Source organism: Mirounga angustirostris, unplaced genomic scaffold (assembly GCF_029215605.1).
Source record: "Mirounga angustirostris isolate CCGP_5_RB_7025 unplaced genomic scaffold, mMirAng1.0.hap1 SCAF_16, whole genome shotgun sequence".
In the NCBI taxonomy this organism is placed as follows: Eukaryota; Metazoa; Chordata; class Mammalia; order Carnivora; family Phocidae; genus Mirounga; species Mirounga angustirostris.
Window position 1 is genome coordinate 46,699,478 of NW_026991724.1, and position 19,706 is coordinate 46,719,183.

The following is a 19,706-nucleotide window of genomic DNA, read 5'->3' on the forward strand; positions in this document are numbered from 1 at the left end:
CTTAATTATGGGATTAGAAAGAGAGGAATCCAGGATGATAATAGCTAGCAACTCTATGAGAGTATGTACTATTATTAAACCCATTTTACAGATGAGAAAACAGGCACAGCAAGGTGAAATCTCTTGCCCAAAGTTACACAGGTAGTAAGTGGTAGGATTCTCTTTCCAACCCAGACAGTGTGGTCCCAGAGCCACTTGAGTTTTAGGAAAGAAAAAGGAGGGCATGTTTAGCTGACGTTAAGAAAAAAAGAATTATTGGGACGCCTGGGAAGCTCAATCAGTTAAGCGTCTGCCTTTGGCTCAGGTTGTGATCTCAGGGTCCTGGGATTGAGCCTCACATCAGGCTCCCTGCTCAGTGGGAACCCTGCTTCTCCCTCTCCCTCTGCTTGCTTGTGCTCTCTCTCTCTTTCTGTCAAATAAATAAATAAAATCTTTAAAAAAAAAAAGAAAAGAAAAAAATTATCGAGAGCAGATGAATAGATCTTATGGAAGAGAAAGGAGTCCAAGATGACTTTAAGAAATTCTGAGTTGTCCACAGAAAGGTGGTAGTTGAATCTGTGGGAGTTGATTATCAAGTGATAGGATACAAGTATAGAGAAAGGAAAGAGCTAAAGATACTGTTTTATTGGGGAAGGGTCAACACATTTAAGGGTGGGATGAGTGAAAGAGAGCAATACATGGGGGCAAGGGGGAAGGGATGCCAGCTTCCTCTCTACTCCAGGGTTTCCCACAGCTTCCCAGGGGGGCGCTTATCTTCCAGGAGGCCCTGCCTGGCTTCTCCCCTCCTCTCCCTCTGTTCCTCAGAACTATTCATACAAAAGCCTCATTCTTGGCTGAAGCAATAGTATGCATATTTTGTGTACATATTTCAGGAGTTTCTGAAAATAATGGTTGGTCTTTACAAAAGAGAAGTTGAGCTCCCTTGGCATCTGACATTCTCCTGTTCTTCTCCGGTCAGGATAGTGAGTTAACGTTAGGTAACTAGCCTGTTACCTTGTTCATGAAGTATGAATTCCTGAAAGGCCTAGGTGGGTGCTGTAGAAGGGCTAGGAATGGGTAAGAAGGCTAATAGGACCCCCTTATTTAGAGATGTTGGCATTAAAGGGTGTACCTTTTGCCCAACTTTTCTAGCTACGTAGTGGAAGGGAACTTACAGGAGGCTGTAATATTCTGAGGAACAAGCAAGAGCCAGACTATCTGGCCTTGAAAATCTGAGCTTAGCTGTGTGTAGTCTTAGGCAAGTGACTTAACCTTTTCTGTGTCTCAGTTTCTCCATTTGTTGAATGAGAATAATATTGTGTGTGTATATCTGTAGATATGTGTGTAATACATGTGTATCTTACGTATATGTGTGAAATATAGCGTATATGTTGTTTTTAGAATCAAATGAACTCATCCACAGAAAGCTGTTAGCATAGGGCCTAGCATATGACAGGATAGGTGCTATAGGAAGATATGCTAAGGATCATGGTAGGTATTTTTATATACATTGTTTCATTTCATTCTTAATAACAAGCCTCACTGAGGAAGAAACTGAGTTACTTGCCTAAGGTCAACACAGCAAGTAAGTATCAGTAGGAGAGCCCAGGTTTCAGCCACATCAGACTCCACAGCCTGGCTTCCAAATGAGGAGAGCTGACCTGCAGAGGCACCTCCTATCTGTGGGCCACTTCTTGCTGCTTGAAGCCAAGGAAGGGAGCCTAGTGAACAGTTTTTCCTACAACCTCTTAGCCAATTTTGGCTTCATTTCTCACCCTCCAGGGTTGGTAGATGCTTCCAAAGAGGGTTACTTGGTCCCTTAGAGACCAAATACGGCAGCGGTAATATTGGACTGTTTAAGTGGCTTTTGACATAGCGGTTCCCCTCTAGTGTCTTGCCTCAAAGGAGGGAGTAGTTTTTTGGTCATACAAAGACAAGACCAGAGCACTGGTAAATTCTGTTTTTGTATGGGGGAGCAGTCAAGGCTCTTCCAACTTTAAGTGATAGAAACACAATTCAAACTGTCCTTAGCCCAAAAGGTATTTATTGGTCCATATAACTGAAAAGTCTGGAGTGAGAGGCTTCAGGCTAGCTGGATTTGATCCAGGTCTTCAAATGTGAACAGGTCTCCTTCTTTGTCCCCTTATCTCTTGACTCTGCTTTCATCTGTGTTAGCTTCATTCTGAGACAGGCTCTCCCTGTGAGGGAGCAGAAGTGGCAGCCAGTAACATCAGGAGATGTATATCTGAGTAACGCTGATAGAGAACTTATTTTCCCCAGTAGTTCCAGCAGGAATCCAGTGAAGACTTTCCTTGGCCAGTAGATTTTATATGTCTATTCCTGGAGCCAAGGAAGACAGTTAATTTTCCAAAGGTACCAGAAGATGGGAATGGATGTTTGGTAAGCAGATCCACCAGAATCCATCACAGTAAAGAGCCTTGGAATAGTCTGTGCTGATGCCTCTTTCCTGGCCCATCGTACCAACCCAGGCCTTCCCTCCTCATTGCTGCCAAGCACCCAGGACAGGAGGTAGCTGGGACCTCTGGCCCTTTGATGGAAGAAGGCCATACAGTCCTCCCCTCCAGTCACCATCCAGACCAAACACCCAGCATCCTTCTTCTGTCCTAAAAGTGACTGTTTCTCTAAAGCCCCCAGTGTTTACTGAGGATTGTCAGAGCCATTGTTGGGCATTAGATCCTCTCTGCCAGTCATGTTCCCGAGCAGCTGGGTGGTTTGAAGGTATAAACCAGAGAGGCCTGAGGGAAGGATAGTTAGCAGACTCCTGGTCTTTTCACAGTTTGTGTCCATCTATTCCAAGGACCGCAGGCCACAAGCTTTGTTTGTTCCTTATAGTGGTTCATTGTTGCTGTTTTAATGTGAATTGGTTTCCAACATTTAAAAATAGGGGAATTTTATTTAAAAATCCTGATTTCTGGTTCCTCTTTAAAAAAACAAAAAACAAAACACACACACACACACAACTAAGACCTAACAATACTGGGCCCAAATTCCCCCATGGCAGCAGTTGATTAGAGCTAAAATAAGTGACTTCTTCCTTTAGACAGGGCATGTGCTTTCCAACTCACCATAGTCCTCACCAGCCTGCTTCATTCAGAACCTGGCCTTATTATTAAATGTCATGTTTGAGACCCTGCTCTGTCCCACAGCTTTGCTTATTTGGGGGAAGAAGCTGGCCAGCAGCTTATTTGGGGGGCACAGTGCTGTTGCTTAGGAAAAGTAACAACCCAGTAAAAGTTCATGGGAAAGACAGTGCACAACTTTGGTCTGTTTGTGGATTTGGTCATCTTCTTGCCGTAAATGCTGTTGGCATATCAAACCTCTTGTCACAAATGTTCCCTCTGAAATAGTAACATGTCCTTCTATCTTATGAGTTGCCACCCAGTGAAGGAATCCCTCCCACTCCCAAGGGATGTTCATGTAGCTTCCACTTGACCACTTCCATCAGCCAGGGAGCTTATTACCTCCTCACATGGCAGCCAGTTCCTTTCTTGGACAGATACATTATTTTAAAATTCTTCCTTATGTTGAGGCAGCTGCTGTCTCCGTGGGGCTGAAAGCCACAAAATGCTGGAGCTGGGAAAGGAGACTGATTTTTTCAGGCCTGTGAACTACCATTCATCCATCCTGCATTCAGGGCAACCATTGATAATCAATCACAGTTCTTTCTCACTGAGCTGGGAAGTAGAATGCAACCTGAAAACTTTTTCAAATAAAATTATTTAAAAATTACAAAAGTAATATGTGTTTACTTGCAACTAGTGAAATGCTACAAAGTTATATGAAGGGAGTTAATTCCTTCTTCTCTCCATGGTAACCAATGTGAACAGCCCAGGGTGTGTCCTTATACGCATTTCTTTATACACGTGCATATAGAGATATAATATATAAGGGTTTTTGTATGGCTTTTATTTTCTTTTTACAAAAATGACCTTGTATATATTACTACGGAGCTTTTGATCATCCCTGCAGGTTGGTGGTTAAAGATCAAACACTATATATAGTTGTGTTTTTTGTATTCTGCTGTCGGGATCAAGCATGTTTTTGATAGCTACACAATATCCCATCGTGTGAGGTGTGTCCCCAGTTTATTATTATTGCCCTTTGATGGGTATTCATATTGCTTCATTTCTTCAGGATCCTTCTCACCACAGTGCTCCACGCAGCCACTGCCAGTCGTTTGGAGCTGATCTGTGAAGTAAAACCCATTTGTCATGTCTGATCCAGTCTGGCTCCTTATCTTACACATTGCAGAGAAGGGAAGCAGACTCGCTTAAAGATCAAAGTGAATCAGTGTCTGGGGCAAGACTAGAACTTAATTTTCTTGACTCAACATTTCCCATGTCACCTCTCACTTCCAGCTGTTTTTCCTGGTTCTCCTCTGGAGTAAAAGAACAAGTCTAATTCCTCTTCTGTGTGCTACCCCTTCAGATATTAGAAGTCAGTTATGTCATTCCTTCTGAGTCTTCTCTTCCCCTGGGGAAATTTCCTCAGTGCCTTCAAATTTTTCTCTTAGGACAAGGTTTCTAAATCTGTTTACCATCCCGTGAGCCATTCCTTCTATCATCTTCTCGCCGCAAGGCTCAATCTCAAGTGTGGCTTCCATGCTTACCTTCTTTATTCATTCTTTCAACAAATACGTATTGAGCACCATCTATGTACCAGTCACTGTTCTGGGCACTGGGTGACCATATAGCTTGCTTTCTGGTGGAAAGAGAAACAACAAAAATAAGGTGATACCTGAGGGTGTCAAATTATATAGAAGAAGTAGCGTTAGTGTGACTCCTTAGACTGGATGGTCAAGGAACCTCTCTCTGAGGAAGTAACATTGAGACTTGAGTGACAAGCATAAGTAGGTTTGGGGGAAGAGAATTCCAGTGAATAAGAAAACTTGGTACAAGATGAGGTTGGAGAGGCCACAAGAGTCTTGCAGGGCCCTGTAGGCCATGATACGTTCAGGTTTAGTTTAGGTTTCACTTAAGTGAAATGGGAAGTCTTTGGAGGATTTAAGCCAGGAGGCAACATTTGATTTCCTTTTAAAAAAGATTTCCGGGGGCACCTGGCTGGGTCAGTCAGAAGAGTGTATAAATCTCAATCTCTCAAGGTCATGAGTTCAAGCCCCACGTTGAGTGTAGAGATTAATAAAAAGGTAAATAAACTTTAAAAAAGATATCTGAAAGGTCTGTTTAACTTGGAACAAGGTTTCATTTTCCCCTACACTTTTCCTTATATCCAAAGGGATTGACATCTGGGGCAGTTTGATCTGTTCAGGTGTCCCACAGAGGATCTGCCAGGTGAGTCACAGCCATCCTCAGATGTACCTCACAGCCCTCTTCAGCGGGATCATGGAAGTTCAGGGAGATGGCAGTAGCTCCCTAAGACCTGAGCCCAGCAGGTTCAGTGGGTCTTTGTGTGGAGTTCTCAGTCCTTTGGCAGCCAGAAGGAGATGGAGCCAAATGTGGTTTGGGGATAGAGCCAAGGCACTGGTTGCAGGAGAGACAGGGAAATGGGAGTGGAGACCTAGAGCTCAAGATACTTAGAAAAAGGCTTCAGAGTAGTGTCCAGAAATCAGTCAACTGAAGAATAGGCCTGTTGTCTGCCCAGTTAACACAGCTCCTGTGTAGTTCCTGTCTAAGAGAGGAATTTGGACACTTTCTTGCTTGGGAGTTTTTTTACTTTGGATGTGACTCTTCTCAGGTTGGCATCTTTTGTGCTCTTAGGAGTCTGGGTGACAGTCTGGCATCTTTGGGAGCCAAGGGAACTTCCCAACCCAGGGGGCTTGGGTCAGGAGTAGCCTTCAGGGGAATGAAGAAGAGGTCTGGGGGAAACTCACCTCAGAGCAGAGACGAGTGAGATCTTAGAGGTCAGAGCTGCACCTTTCCCAGAGTGGCAGAGTTGGGTTGGAGGAGGTGAATCCCCCAGCCTGTTGGAAATCTTTGAAAAAGCCTTTGTCCATGCCCCTACCCATGGGCACTGAGGCAGTTACTGATCAGTTAGCTGTCTGCATACTTGAGATCTCCACTGGGATTGCCACCCCATCATCCACTCACATCTTAGCTTTGTGAGTCTTAGACTGAAATAATATAAACTCCATGGAGTCCTCTTAGCAGGTGAGCAGTCACTCTTTCCCACTCTCAGAAGAGGTGGCCAGAGACCAGCAATGTCAAGGCATGTGCTGGGGGTCATGTGTCACCTGGGACCACTTCTCCATTAATTCAGATCTTTCCCTGTAGTGTGCAGCCTCTCCTATTTCCGATTTCTGGAAAATCCTACCAACTTACTCTGCTTCCTTTGGTCCCATGACAGCCAGGCATGCTAGGCAACATCTTCTCCTCAGTCTCTCTGAATCCCAGTCAAGCCTTTTCTCTGGATCTGGAGATTGGAAGGAAATTTGGTTTAGTATCTGGTAATTGGCTTCATCTTTCTCCCCGGGGGCTCAGCAGAGCAGATACCCTGAGAGAGGAAGGCATGAAGGCTCCTTCCCCCTCAACCCCCACTAACCATGCTAGTTCCAGCCCTTTCATTCTGTCTGACCCCCTTGCTTCCTTTTCTAGGAGCCTGGAGAGGTGTGGCTGGACCAAGACCTCCCCCGATGTGAGCAGGTTTCCTCCTCCCCCCACTGCCCGTTGCCACCACGCCAGGGAACGTCCTCAAGCCCTGGCCCTCAGGGGAGAGGTAACAGGAGCCCCGAGCCGAGACCATGTGACGGCGCTGGCCCTCGCCACCGCCGTCCCCTCCACCCTGGCCCCAGGCCCGGCACCATGATGTTCCGAGACCAGGTGGGCATCCTCGCTGGCTGGTTCAAGGGCTGGAATGAGTGTGAGCAGACGGTGGCCCTGCTGTCACTTCTGAAGCGGGTCACTCGCACCCAGGCCCGCTTCCTGCAGCTCTGCCTGGAGCACTCGCTGGCGGACTGCAATGACATCCATCTGCTGGAGTCGGAGGCCAACAGTGCTGGTGAGTCTCCACCCCTAGAGACAAGCACAGTGGAAGGGAGACCTGGAACAAAAGCAGATGTCAGAGGGCTGAGGAGGCCCACCCCCACAATGGTGCTGAGAAATGTAGGTCCTGAGCTTGTAGCTGGGTGGGGAGTCCCTGACCTCCCAAGTCATCATCATAGGTCTCCTGGGGCTTTGTTGCCAGATGTCCTCAGATATGGAATGGGGGGTTACTGGGGAGGACAGTGCAAACTGGAAACAACCCATAGCAGAGGAAGAGTTACGTAGGGTGGCCTGTCTAGGCAGCAGAGGAAGAGACTAAAGTCATTACCTGTGAAAGGGGGTTGGAAGCTGAGCAAGTAATTCATTTCTCAAGCTCTAGGACACCAGAGCTAGGAGGGAATTTTAGAATTCTTCCAAAATTTGTGAGTCATCTTAAACTGTTCTTTACTCCCAAAGGTAAGTTGGACTTAGGCATAAAGAGCTTCAAGAGAGTTTTGAGTTTAGATATAGTCCATATCAGTTCCCTAAGCGCTCAGTAGAGAGGTATATTCTGTGTCCCATGAGGTTGGCGTTGGGATGGCTGAGCCAGGCTTCTCTAGAACTGTCTGTCCCAAGAGCCCCCCTCGTAGACCAGAGTCAGGCTGGAGAAGAGGGCAAGTCGTGCTACCTGAAAGCTAACTGGGGAGGGGACCTGGAGGCTCCGTGTCAGCGCATCCAAACCCTTCCCACCTTCTTCCCCATGATAATAGTTCACATCGAGCCCTTACAACAAGCCAAGTACTGGCTTTACTTGGACACTAACTTTGAAAGCAGTCTTCTTTGGCGGCTCTAGAGCCCAACTGTCTGGATTTAAATCCCAGTTCTGTCATTTGCAATATAACAAAGTAACTTAATCTTTCTGAGCCTTGATTTCTTCATCTTTAAAATCAAGACAGTAACTATGCTTACCTTCTAGGGTTGTTGTGAGCTCTGAGAACAGTACCTGGCATGTAGTAAACACTCAATAGATGTAAATTGTTTTTATTGTCAGTAACTTATTTAGTTCTCACAACAACCCCATGAAATAGGTACTGTTATTATCCCCATTTTATAAGTGAGGAAATCCACATGGGCTGCTAAGATTGGGACTGGGGAGCCACAGAGTTACCTGGCTTCCCTCATCTCCCCAGGCCCATCCACTTTGTAATAGTCACCTTTATTTTTCTGAATTTTTATGTACAAGTCACAGAAACACCGTGGTTATAGGGTGAGGTGGCTCCTCAGGCCAGGAGTCACACCGGCTTAAATCCCTCACAGGAGGACAGTGAGAACAAGAACCTAGCAAGGCTGCAGCAGACTCAGAGCTCAGCAACTTCACACCCCTCCCTCCCTCCCCACCAGGGAAGGCTCCTCTCTGCTCTCTGGCATCAGGGGCAGGAGTTCTTGGTTGCGGGATGGCTCTGCCCCCAGAGTAGGGCTCCTTTGGGGCAGGCCATTGTCTTATGCAGTGTTGGCACACATCCCTCCCACCCCATCCTGAACAGGCAGTTGTTGAGCACTGGATGCCAATCTTGTCTGTATATCAGAACCATCAGTGGTGTTTATTCTATTGTTTTATTAGAACATGTTTAATTTTTGTGTTTGTTTTCAAGACTTGTAAAATCAAACCGTATGAAAGGTAAAAAGTGAGGGCTCCTCCCTTCCATACTTCCACCTTCCCAGTTGGTGTATGTTTTGTGAAATATTCTGTGCATGTATGAGTACATATACTCTCCCTTCAGCTTGTTCATTGTTTTGATCGTTTTAATACATAGAGTGGAACACTGTACATATTAACCAATTTTGTTTAACAGTATAACTTGAAGATTTCATATATATATATGTGTGTGTATATATATATCCCTCATTGTTAATGGGTGCATAATAGCAAGAACACATGAATTGGTATGTTTGGCCTGCTCTTACAAACAGTGTTGTAATGAGTACCCTTTAAGCATCTCTAGGATAAATTCCTAGAATTCTGTGGAACTGCTAGTTTGAAATGATGTGCATTTAAAATATTCCCTAGGGGCACCTGGGTGACTCAGTCAGTTAAGTCTCCAACTCTTGATTTTGACTGAGGTCATGATCTCAGGGTCGTGGGATCGAGCCCCGTGTCAGGCTCCATGCTCAGTGCAGTCTGCTTGTCCCCTCTGCTGCTTCCCCTGCTTGTGTGCGCATGCACTCTCTCCCTCTCCGTCTCTCAAATAAATAAGTAAAATTTTTAAGTAATAAATAAATAAAATATTCCCTCTTACCACATTGCCTTGAAAGACATGGTACATTTTATTCCAAGAACAGAGGCCCATCCCAGATGGTTTGCATTGGGATTTGAGGGGTAATGCCTAGCCAGGGCTGAGAATTGATGAGGAATGAATTCACTGGTGTATGAAAATATGAATCAAGGCCTTCGGCCATAGTCCCATGTCAGATGGTGAGAATATAACAAGCTGGTACTTGGATGGAGAGGTAGGGAAAACTTAGAATGAGAGAAGAGAAGGAGGGCTATGGTGTATATCAGAGTTGGCAGGAATCCTGCCAGGATTAGAGCAGAGCATGACTGGAGAGAGACGTGATCACAGAGGGGCGCCTGGGTGGCTCAGTCGTTAAGCGTCTGCCTTCAGCTCAGGTCATGGTCCCGGGGTCCTGGGATCGAGCCCCGCATCAGGCTCTCTGCTCAGCGGGGAGCCTGCTTCTCCCTCTCCCACTCCCCCTGCTTGTGTTCCCTCTCTCGCTGTGTTTCTCTCTGTCAAATAAATAAATAAAATCTTTAAAAACAAAAGAAGTGATCACAGAGGTAAATTCTATAGAGCCTTGAGTGGCTCTTTCTTGATAGACAGGGGCCTCCAAGACTAAGGAGGCCTGTGTCTCCTGTCTTGGTGCCTCCCTCAAGTAGAACAGCCCCCTTGCGTTATTTGTGAAGGAAGGAGCTACTTCCTGGGCCTAGAGGCCTGCCTTGTGGGAGGAACTGTGCACCCTCTGCCTTTTTCTCTTCCCTTGTTCATTATGGCCTTCCCATTCCCTTGTGTTTCCCAGACTTGCATCATCATCCACCTTACCTGGTGGGAGGTAGTGACTGTTAAAATCCAGCCCCTACCTGCCCAAGCCAGACCCACCAAATCAGAATCCTGAGGGGATGGGCCTGGGAACACATACCCAGGTTCTGCTGACCAGGCTGTTTGAGAGATGATGCCCTGCTGGATGAATCATTTGTCATGGGACTTGAGAATAGGAATCCGGACATCTAGGAGTTCTAGATCCATCTCTGCCCCTAACACCTCTCATGTGTTGGACCAGTTCCACCCCTCTTAAGCCTGAGAATCTGTATCTGAACAGTGAGAGGGTTGTTCTAGATACTCTTCAAGTGCCTCTTGGGCTCTGAAATAATGCACCAAAGAAGGTAGAGCCACAGCCAAGCATATTACTGCCTTTGTTGGGAAGCCAAGCACTTTCTTCTAAAAGAATAGTTCTTAGTATTTTAAGAGATGGACTCTTCAGGGAATGTGTTCCCCGCCCCCACCCACCACCACCAAGATGCACACTTACCCCACAGATCAGATCATGAATTCGTTTAGTACACCAATCCCCAGGGAAGAGCTGCCTCATAGGGTCTGAAACTCTTCAGCTTTTTAGATACCTTCAGCAGGGTGGCTGAACAGTGAGGCAGATCCTCTGCCATTTTTTGGGTTTGTGCTCTGTGTCCCAACCACCCAACCCTGCCCCTTCTTTAAGTTCTCCCAAGGAGATCCTGGGTTCAGGTTTGGGTTTGGGTCAGAGCTACCCACCTGCCCATCTCCTCAGAAAGGGCAGGGAGTGCAGAGGGCTTGATCTAGGCAAGTGGGTCCCAACCCTGGCTTCATATCAGAATCATGCAGGCACCTTATAAAAATAATCTGAGGGGTCGCCTGGGTGGGGCTCAGTCATTAAGCGTCTGCCTTCAGCTCAGGTCATGGTCCCAGGGTCCTGGGATCGAGCCCCACATCGGGCTCTCTGCTCAGCGGGAAGCCTGCTTCTCCCTCTCCCACTCCCCCTGCTTGTGTTCCCTCTCTCGCTGTGTCTCTCTCTGTCAAATAAATAAATAGAATCTTAAAAGTAATAATAATAACCTGAGGCCTGGGTCCTATCCCCAGCAAGTCTATTTGTTAAGCTCCCTTGTTGGCTCTTGTGTGCATCCAGTGGAGAACCACTTGTCTTGATACTGGTGCTGATTCTGGGTGGGCCCAGGAAGGTGGTGAGGGTATGCAGCCTACTGGGAGTAGGGAGTTGGGGCTGTGGAAGGGGGATCTGGTCTGGGCTATTCCTTCCTCTCAAGCAGCTGGGAGGGTTTAGGGAAGTCCCCCAGCCCAGGCAGCCAGTGTTGGTTTCATGGAAGCAGAATCTGAAACCATACCCAGGAAGAGAAAAGCAGTAGTACCCTACGGGTCTCTGGAACAGGGAAGGAGAGGCCCCAGCTTTCCCCTTGCTGTCATCCCTATTCCTTTTCCCAATGCTGTCTTCCCTGCCTGTTTGGAGCTATAACAGTAATCCTGGCCCTCTCTTTCCCCCTGATGCTGACTTGGACCAAAAGGGTAGAGCCAGGGAAGCTGAAATCCCCTTCGCTTCCTGGGCCACATTTCCTGCATTTCTTTCCTCCTCCTGTCCTCTGAGTCAGAGTCCCTGTATCCAGCAGGTTTAAACTCCTCCCTCTCTGGCTCACTGAATCTGGGTGGGGAAACTGAGGTCAGGAGGGGGCCGAGGCTGAATGAGTCACCAGAGCTCAGCTCTCATGCCTCCACCCTCCCCTTTGAAGCTCTACTGACACAGTTCATCAAACAAAAATATGAGCCCCCTGGCCCTCCCCCATGTTTGTGCGAGCCGGGGTGAGGTAGAGAAGGGCGTGCTTGCAGCCAAACCCCAGCCCCTGTGACGAGTGCCTGAGGCTGCCACGATTGTTGCAACAGCCCAGCACATAAAAATGGATTTGCTCCTATGGCAGTCTCCAAGATATATTTGGCTCCTATGATTTGCCAGGACCCAGGGTCATGACCTACTTAGCTCTGGTCACCTGGCCAAGGAGAGTACTCATGCACCGTCTCTCTGGTGCTCTCTGTGCCTACAGAACCCAGGTTTGCAGCTTGGTGAGAAGCAGCCATTGGCATGGCATTCCCCAGCCCCCTCCCCCATCCGCCCACCTCTAGAATTTCATCACTGCTTATTGTGCCTCTAGCTCAGAGGAACCAGAGACATGTCTGTTTTTGGTAAATAACTGCATGAAATTCCCCACCCCTGTCAGGCATCTTAAGGGGGAGTCCCAGATGTGCCCTCTTATGTTAATTGCTCCCCACAGCCCCCACACAGCGTGGGCTCTAAATCTTCAACCAGGAGCAATGACAGTAATAGTTAAAATGCATGGAGTACTTAACACATAGGTGCTTTGCACAACTGTCTCATTGAACCTTTACAACAACCCTGTGACAGGGTTTTTACTACCACTGTTGTACAGAAGAGGAGACCAGGCTCAGAGAAGTTAAAGGACTGGCCCACAATTACGTTGACCTAGGTCATAGAAGCAGAGGTAGATTTTGAATCGAGGCAAGCTGGCCTGTTGAAGCTGTGCTCTTACACAGTATACTCTGCTAGGACATGAGACAGGGTCACTTGAGGGGTCAGGGGATCCTCGAGAGGGCACATGAAACACACTTAGACACCACTACCTTCTAGGAGACCATCTGGGTTCAATTGTGCAGGTATTCCTCAGGCCCCTGCTGTGCTTCAGCTCTGGGCCAGACTTTTCTGATCTGAGCAGGAACGAAGTTTCATCCCCACCCATCATCTGCAGCCCCGGCTGGGCTCACCCCAAGGGGCCTGAGGCTGCGTAAATTCCTTGGACCAGTTCCAGTGCTCACTGATGCTTCCCAGTCATGGGAGGCCCGCCCTCCCCACCACGCCGCTGCACAGACACATGAACACATTTCCCCAGGGTCAGCCTCTAGTCGTCCAAAACCACTCTCTCCTTTCTCTGTAGTAGAACAAGGTCCTTCATTGAGCCCAAGCCTTGGGGCTGTTCTGTCATGTCCCCTGGCAGTACCAGAGGAGAAGCTGTGTCCTGTAGCTCTGGGGTCCTGGCAGTATTCTGGGGTGGGGGAGGGAATAGACAAGGCTTCTCTCTGTCCCAGAGGCCTCTGGCTACCCTATAAGGCCTAAACAACAGCCATTGAGAACATCAGGGTAGGGCTGGAAGGGGTAGGCTGACTGCTGGAGAAGGAAGAAAAACACCAATCACTGAGTCACATACTAAGTGCTTACTGTGGGCAGACTCTGTCAGGTGCTTTACATGCATTGCCTCCCTAAATCCTCTCAATAGCCCTGTAATCCCCCTTTTCCAGAGGAGGTAGCACATTGCCCAGGCAACTGTATAACCCAGCCGGGATGCAAGCCTCCTTTGACTTTCTGTCCCTAATCTTCATCGCTGTATTTCTTCTTCCTTCTCATCAAGAGCAGAAACTTCAGGTATTAAGTCAGGGAAATGGGGTACCGGGGTATTCGTTCCTATGTGATCAAGTGCCAGATGGAGGTAGGAGAGAAAGGTGAAGGCTTCCTGAAATCAGGAAGGTCTGTCCCACCTTGGAAACATCCTTAGATATGGGGATGACCTAAGAGTCAGCCTTGGAGTCGTGGGGAGCTGGTTCAAGAGAAGATGGAGGAGATGAGGTTTCCTAGCCTTGAGTGGCAAGTCCTGCATGAGATCTGGGAAGCCAGGGACAGCGATGGGATGGAGAACAAGAGACTTGGCATTGGAGAACTAGTACAGTGTTACAGATAAAAGTTCCTCCCAGTTCTGGAGGCTGACAGACCAGGGTTCAGATCTTGGCTCTGTCACTTTGGGGAAGTGATTCCACCTTCTGAATCTAGTCCCTCATCTATAAGATGGAGATGTTAAAAGAGGGTTGAGGTGAGGTTCTTAGCATAGCGTCTGACATATAGTAAATTCTCAATAAATGCTACCTGTTATTACTGTTGTGTAGTATCACTGTTCTGTTTTGGCCAGTACTATGGGCATAGCAGGAATTGAGGACTCTGCATAAATGGATGAATCCCTGGGCACCCGAACAGGGCTTCTCTAGGAAGTTCAGAGCAGAGAGTCCCAGGCCAAGAAAATGTGTAGTTATATGGCCAGGAGTTGGGAGTTGTGTGTGATTCATTTTCTTAGAGCTACAGATTTAAGCAGAATTGGAAAAATTTTTTTTAACATTTTATTTATTTATTTGACAGCGAGAGAGGGAACACAAGCAGGGGGAGTGGGCGAGGGAGAAGCAGGCTTCCCACTGAGCAGGGAGCCCGACGCGGGGCTCGATCCCAGGACCCTGGGATCATGACCTGAGCCGAAGGCAGACGCTTAACGACTGAGCCACCCAGGCACCCTGCAGAATTGGAAATTTATGTGAATTCCTGGACCGTAGATTTCCATACAGGTCATTAAGAGAAAGAGAGGCGTGAGGGGGTGTTTCTCATGTTTTTATGCAAGGCTCCCTATGCAGAGGAGACCAGTGGTCCTTGGAAACTTAAGCCTTTAGGAAGTTGGGTTGAGACACCATCAGATGCAGAGGGATCCAGAGCGGGGCTCAACTTGCAATCCAGATGCCTGGTACTCTGAGGCTCTCCTTATATAATATACGCCCATTCCCAGCCTTTCCAGGACCAGGAGTGGGCATGTGGCTTTAGAATCTCTGTGGGTATTTGAAAAGAAGGAGCAACAGTGAGATATAATAACCGTGATGTTAGATAGGGCAGCTAATATTTGCTGAGGACTTACTTTGTGCCCTACTTTGTGCTGTGGTCTCACTTAATTCATAGGAGCTATGCCAGGTAGGAATGATTCTGACCCCTACTTGACAGATAAAGTAAAGCTCAGTGAAGTTACCACATTTGCCCAGAGTAACATGGTCAGTAAGTGGGAGAGGAGGGACATAAGCCACATCTCTACCTGTTCTTTTTCATCACTCACCCCTCTAGAGTCCTAGCTCTGTCAGGTTAGAGCCAGCTCCTTTACCCCTTCCCAGGACCTCACCGATAGCCCAGTAGCTCATCCCTCAGAACGCCTGTGTTAGGTGTTTGCAAATCATCACCCTGGCTACAGGTCTGAGCTCAGTTGCCCAAGAGGGAGGACACAGTTGGCCCTAGTCCTTGATCATTATCTTTTTTCTCAAGTATTGGTATTCTTTGTCCCTTTCCTTTGTGCTGTCAGCATTTTCTCCCATCCTCTACTCCATTGAGCTAGTTACAGAAGTGGTAACAAGGTTTTCAAGGAGGACAGTCAGACCTGTAATAGTTCCTTCCTAAGGCCTCCTTTATGTGGCCAGGCTGTGGTCTTATTCCTGGGGAGTGCCCTTCTGAGGGGAGGGGAAACCTGGCTCATCTCCACAGACAGACTTTAGGCCATCACACTCTGGGGTGGGAAGAGAACGTCACCAGATCACTATATCATAGAGCAGCTGGGAGGCTTCCCGGAAGAGGGCAGGTTTAAGCAATCCAAAATTTGGGTGCCTTGGTGGCTCAGTCGGTTAAGTGTCTGCCTCTGGCTCAGGTCGTGATCCCAGACCAGAGTCCTGGGATCGAGCCCCGAGTCAGGCTCCCTGCTCAGCGGGGAGTCTGCTTCTCTCTCTTTCTTCCCCTCCCCCTGCTCCTTCTCTCTCGCTCACTCTCTCAAATAAATAAATAAATCTTTAAAATAAAAGTAAGGGGCGCCTGAGTGGCTCAGTTGTTAAGCGTCTGTCTTTGGCTCAGGTCATGATCCCAGGGTCCTGGGATTGAGCCCCACATCAGGCTCCCCGCTCCGCGGGAAGCCTGCTTCTCCCTTTCCCACTCCCTCTGCTTGTGTTCTCTCTCTCGCTGTGTCTCTCTCTGTCAAATAAATAAAATCTTTAAAATAAATAAATAAATAAATAAATATAAAGCCATGCTAAAAAAAAAAAAAAAACAGCAAGCATTTAGTAAATGTATTCTTTCTATATGCCTGGCCACTTTCCATTCTTTATTAGCTCATTGGATCTCAGGACAACACTGTGAATTGGGTACTGTAATTATCTCCAAAAGTTTTCAGGTGAGGAAATCATTGCTCAGTGAGGTTCAAGGTGACTTGCCCAGGGTCTAGCTAGTGAATTGGAGAGTCCAGACTGTCTGATTCCAGAGCTCAAACTGGTAACCATCATATTCCACTGTCATCTCCTTTCAGGAAGGAGGCTCTTTTGATAGGGGAAACGGGGTGTGGGTAGAGGCTGTGAAGATAATGAACGGGGATACAGCAAGAAGGACAGGCCTGGGGATAGCAGGAGGAGCTCAGATTCCAGAGTAGCAAGCAGGTTTGGCTGATGGGGAGCCACAGCAGGTGTTGGAAAGTAGGAGGGATGGAACCAGGAAAAATTACTCTGGCAGTAGGGTGAGTGCATTGGGTCTCACCAATACGAAGGACAAGCTTAGGGGTCATGAAAGGAGAAGGGAGAGGACATTGGAGCTGAGGGAGCAGACTATAGGTAGCACTCCTGGGTCTCCCTGGCTCCCCTGACATTTCCTTTTGTCCCCTCTGCAGCCATCGTCAGCCAATGGCAGCAGGAGTCCAAAGAGAAGGTGGTATCCCTCCTGCTGTCCCACCTGCCCCTGCTTCAGCCAGGCAACACGGAGGCCAAGTCGGAGTACATGAGGCTGCTGCAGAAAGTGCTGGCCTACTCGATCGAGAGCAATGCCTTCATCGAGGAGAGCCGCCAGCTGCTCTCTTATGCCCTCATCCACCCAGCCACCACACTGGAGGACCGCAACGCACTGGCCCTCTGGCTGAGCCACCTGGAAGAGCGGCTGGCTAGCGGCTTCCGCACCCGGCCTGAGCCCACGTACCACTCACGCCAAGGCTCAGATGAGTGGGGGAGCCCTGCAGAGCTGGGCCCTGGGGAGGCAGGGCCAGGCTGGCAGGACAAGCCACCCCGGGAAAATGGACACGTGCCCTTCCACCCATCCAGCTCAGTGCCGCCAGCCATCAACAGTATTGGGAGCAACGCAAATGCAGGTGAGGGAGTGGGGGTTCCAGGAGGCCATGCCTACTTGAAAAAGGTCAAACTGGTCTCTTGACTCGCTGTTCGGCCTTGGGCAAGTCACATAATCTCTCTGGGCCTCAGCTTTATGAGGCCGTGCAGAGCTTGTGAACTGGCGTTCTGGGAGACATATCTGACCTGCAGACATGTCTTGTTGAGCCCAAAGTGAAACTTTGGTTTTGTCTTGTTATGTGTTAAAATAAATGTGGTGACATAAGAAATTGGGAATTTTCGCCTAAAAATCCAGATTTCAGTTTCTCTTAAAAGTTAAAAAAAAATCTGACAACTCAAGTCCTATAATCCTGTAGCAACAGTAAGATGGAGCTGAATATTGTGTCGTTCCCTCCGCCCGCAAAATCCTGCACATGTGCCCCAGTTGGCCGGTGCCCCTGCCACCTTCCTTTGGGCATGTCTGATACCGGCCGGACCTCTGAAAGCATTGAGTCACTGGCCATAATCTAAGGTCCCTTCCAGCTTAGACATTGTGGATTTGTGCATATGGCTTCAGCCAACAGCATTGTTTCTGAGAAATCTGTGTTTGTAAGCCTGTTTATGTAAGATGTAATTCACACTATAAGGTATTAATAATAGTAGGTAACATCGTTGAGCGTTGACTGTGCTGTAAGCACTTTTCTGACATGATCTCATTTAATCCTTGTCGCAACTTTATCATCAGCCCCATTCTAGAGATGACATTGAGACTCAGAGGTGAAGTCATGTATTCAAGGTTATACACAGAACAAGTAGTAGAATGGTCCAAAGTTCAGACCCAGGCAGTCTGACACCAGAGTCTGCCCCTGGCAACTACGCTGTTCTCCAACTAAGCGGTCTGGAAAGGGCTGTGTTGGTCAGCACCCCAGAGGCTGGGGTGAGCAAGAGGAGCTGGTATTCTAGTGAGTTTTTGAAATATTAGTTGAAATGAACAGGATAGGTGAAAGTGGCATTTCCAAGGCTTGGTGAGGTAATATTACCTGACTCCAGGTGTGAGAGGTTTCCAAGATTTAACCTCAGCATGGCTGGTCCCCTTTGGCTGGCTGGTAGTGGTTAAAGCAAGCCAAGAATGAGTGGCAGTGAAATGTCATCCATCCAGCGGGTGGGGCGAACCTGGGTCTCCTGTTGGCACCTGGTACACATCCTTGATGCCCTGAGCCTCTTTCTTCCCCCAGTTTCATACGGATGTCCTGGCCACCTGCCTCCCTCTCAGGTGCTGGTAAGAATCAAGGAAAATAGAGGGATAGGAGAGCATTTCTGGCATCTCTAGCAACCCAAAGTGTGTTAGACCTTGTTTTATAGTCTCAGAGCATCACAGTTTCTGGGTCCAAATTGGGAAAATATATTAATAAGGATAAATCTAGCTAAGATTATTGAGCATTCAGTCTTTTTCAAAAGCTGTTCTGAGAACTTTACACATATAAATTCTTTGGCTGAGTCACAGAAAAGTCACCTGCCCCAGGTCGTATAGCCAGAATTTAAATCCAGGCAGTCTGGCTCCACAGCTCATACTTCTAACTGCTGTGCTACATTGCCTCCACCTAGAAGGGACGCTGCCATAGATGCTCGGACCTCATCAAGGGGAGGGTTTACCCATGCAGGGTGCCCATACATTTCTTCCTCCCTCCAATGGGGACAGCAGCTATTAAGGGACTAACTGAGCTGGAACAACGTCAGAAGGGTTGAACCAGAAGAGAGAAAGGAATTGGGCATTCTAGGTAGAGGACACAGCATGAAATGAAGTCACAGGGGTGGCAAATTGGAGTATGCAGACGGGTCTGGCTGGGATGGAGAGACGCAGGGATTTAAATGAGTAATAGCAGTAGCAGACATTCACGTTTACTGTGTGCCTACCCCTGTGCCAAGGCCATTACTTGGAAATGGAGGCAGAGGGGGCAGACAGAGTGACTTGCCCAGGATCATAAAGTTAATAGGTGGCAGAGCCAGAATTCTAGTGCAGGTCTGTCTTGACTCCCAAATCTCAGTATATTAGGGCCACGTTCTGGGGGGCCTTGAAGGATAGGGTGAAGCTTTTCAACTTCAAGCAGTTGCAGGAAACAGGAAACCATTAAAATATTTTTGAGTGGGGAGCAAGGATTGGCCTGTAAGGGGCAGGCAGGGTGGGTTTGGGGTGCTGCCAAGGACAGACCAGGGTTTCTTGGAGAGTGTGAGGCCCTGGATCTCCGGCATTCCTGTTTTTATAGCTCTCATGCTGTGCTCGGCCTCCACCCCAGTGCCTGGCCAAGCAGAGCTCCTCAGGAACTGCACGATCACTCCAATCAGGATAATTTCCTGCCCTCTCAGCCTTGCCTGCCTCCTTCTTGGCTGAGAAGGGAAGAGGAGGAGGCCATAGGCACCAAGACAGGCAAAAGAAAAAAAAAAAAAAGTCTATACTGAGTCCCATGGGGCCCAAACGGTGCCGTTTTCTGGGAATCCAGACACTTGGAAGAAGCCGTGAGAAGAGGACCCCAGAGGTCACAGGCAGACGTGGAGGCCGGCCTGAGGGGATGGATCACTGCACTGCCCTGTCCTTCAGGTGACTCCCTGGCTAGGAGCATAGATTTTGTCACAGATGGAGGAAGGTGGTTTAGGGTCTGTACCAGGCTGATTGTCCTTTCTGGGTTGAGTTTCGGTGGAGCACTGGCAGGAATCTCAGCCTTTCCATCAGAAACAAGGCTAGGGTTCTTCCGTTGCTGCC

General features: G+C 48.0%; 1 protein-coding gene and 1 long non-coding RNA gene across 3 annotated transcripts in view; one reads left to right on the plus strand and one right to left on the minus strand.

Annotated features, from left to right (window-relative positions):
• Positions 1-19,706, plus strand: part of SAMD4B (sterile alpha motif domain containing 4B) — a 36,795-nt gene that overhangs the window by 6,567 nt on the left and 10,522 nt on the right. Inside the window, exons 2-3 of the mRNA XM_045891486.3 lie at positions 6,552-6,954; positions 16,522-16,992. Of these exons, the coding sequence (XP_045747442.2) occupies positions 6,759-6,954; positions 16,522-16,992 (667 nt within the window). The 5' untranslated portion in view covers positions 6,552-6,758. The remainder of the gene's footprint in view (positions 1-6,551; positions 6,955-16,521; positions 16,993-19,706) is intronic.
• Positions 2,195-6,624, minus strand: LOC135362848 (uncharacterized). Of its 2 annotated transcripts, none has more exons than XR_010408205.1 (5): positions 6,499-6,624; positions 6,279-6,369; positions 4,610-4,701; positions 3,462-3,700; positions 2,195-2,319 (listed from the first exon to the last, which is right to left on the minus strand). It is a non-coding gene; the product is annotated as an uncharacterized LOC135362848 (long non-coding RNA). The 2 variants fall into 2 exon arrangements; XR_010408204.1 differs by lacking the exon at positions 2,195-2,319 and adding an exon at positions 2,711-2,845.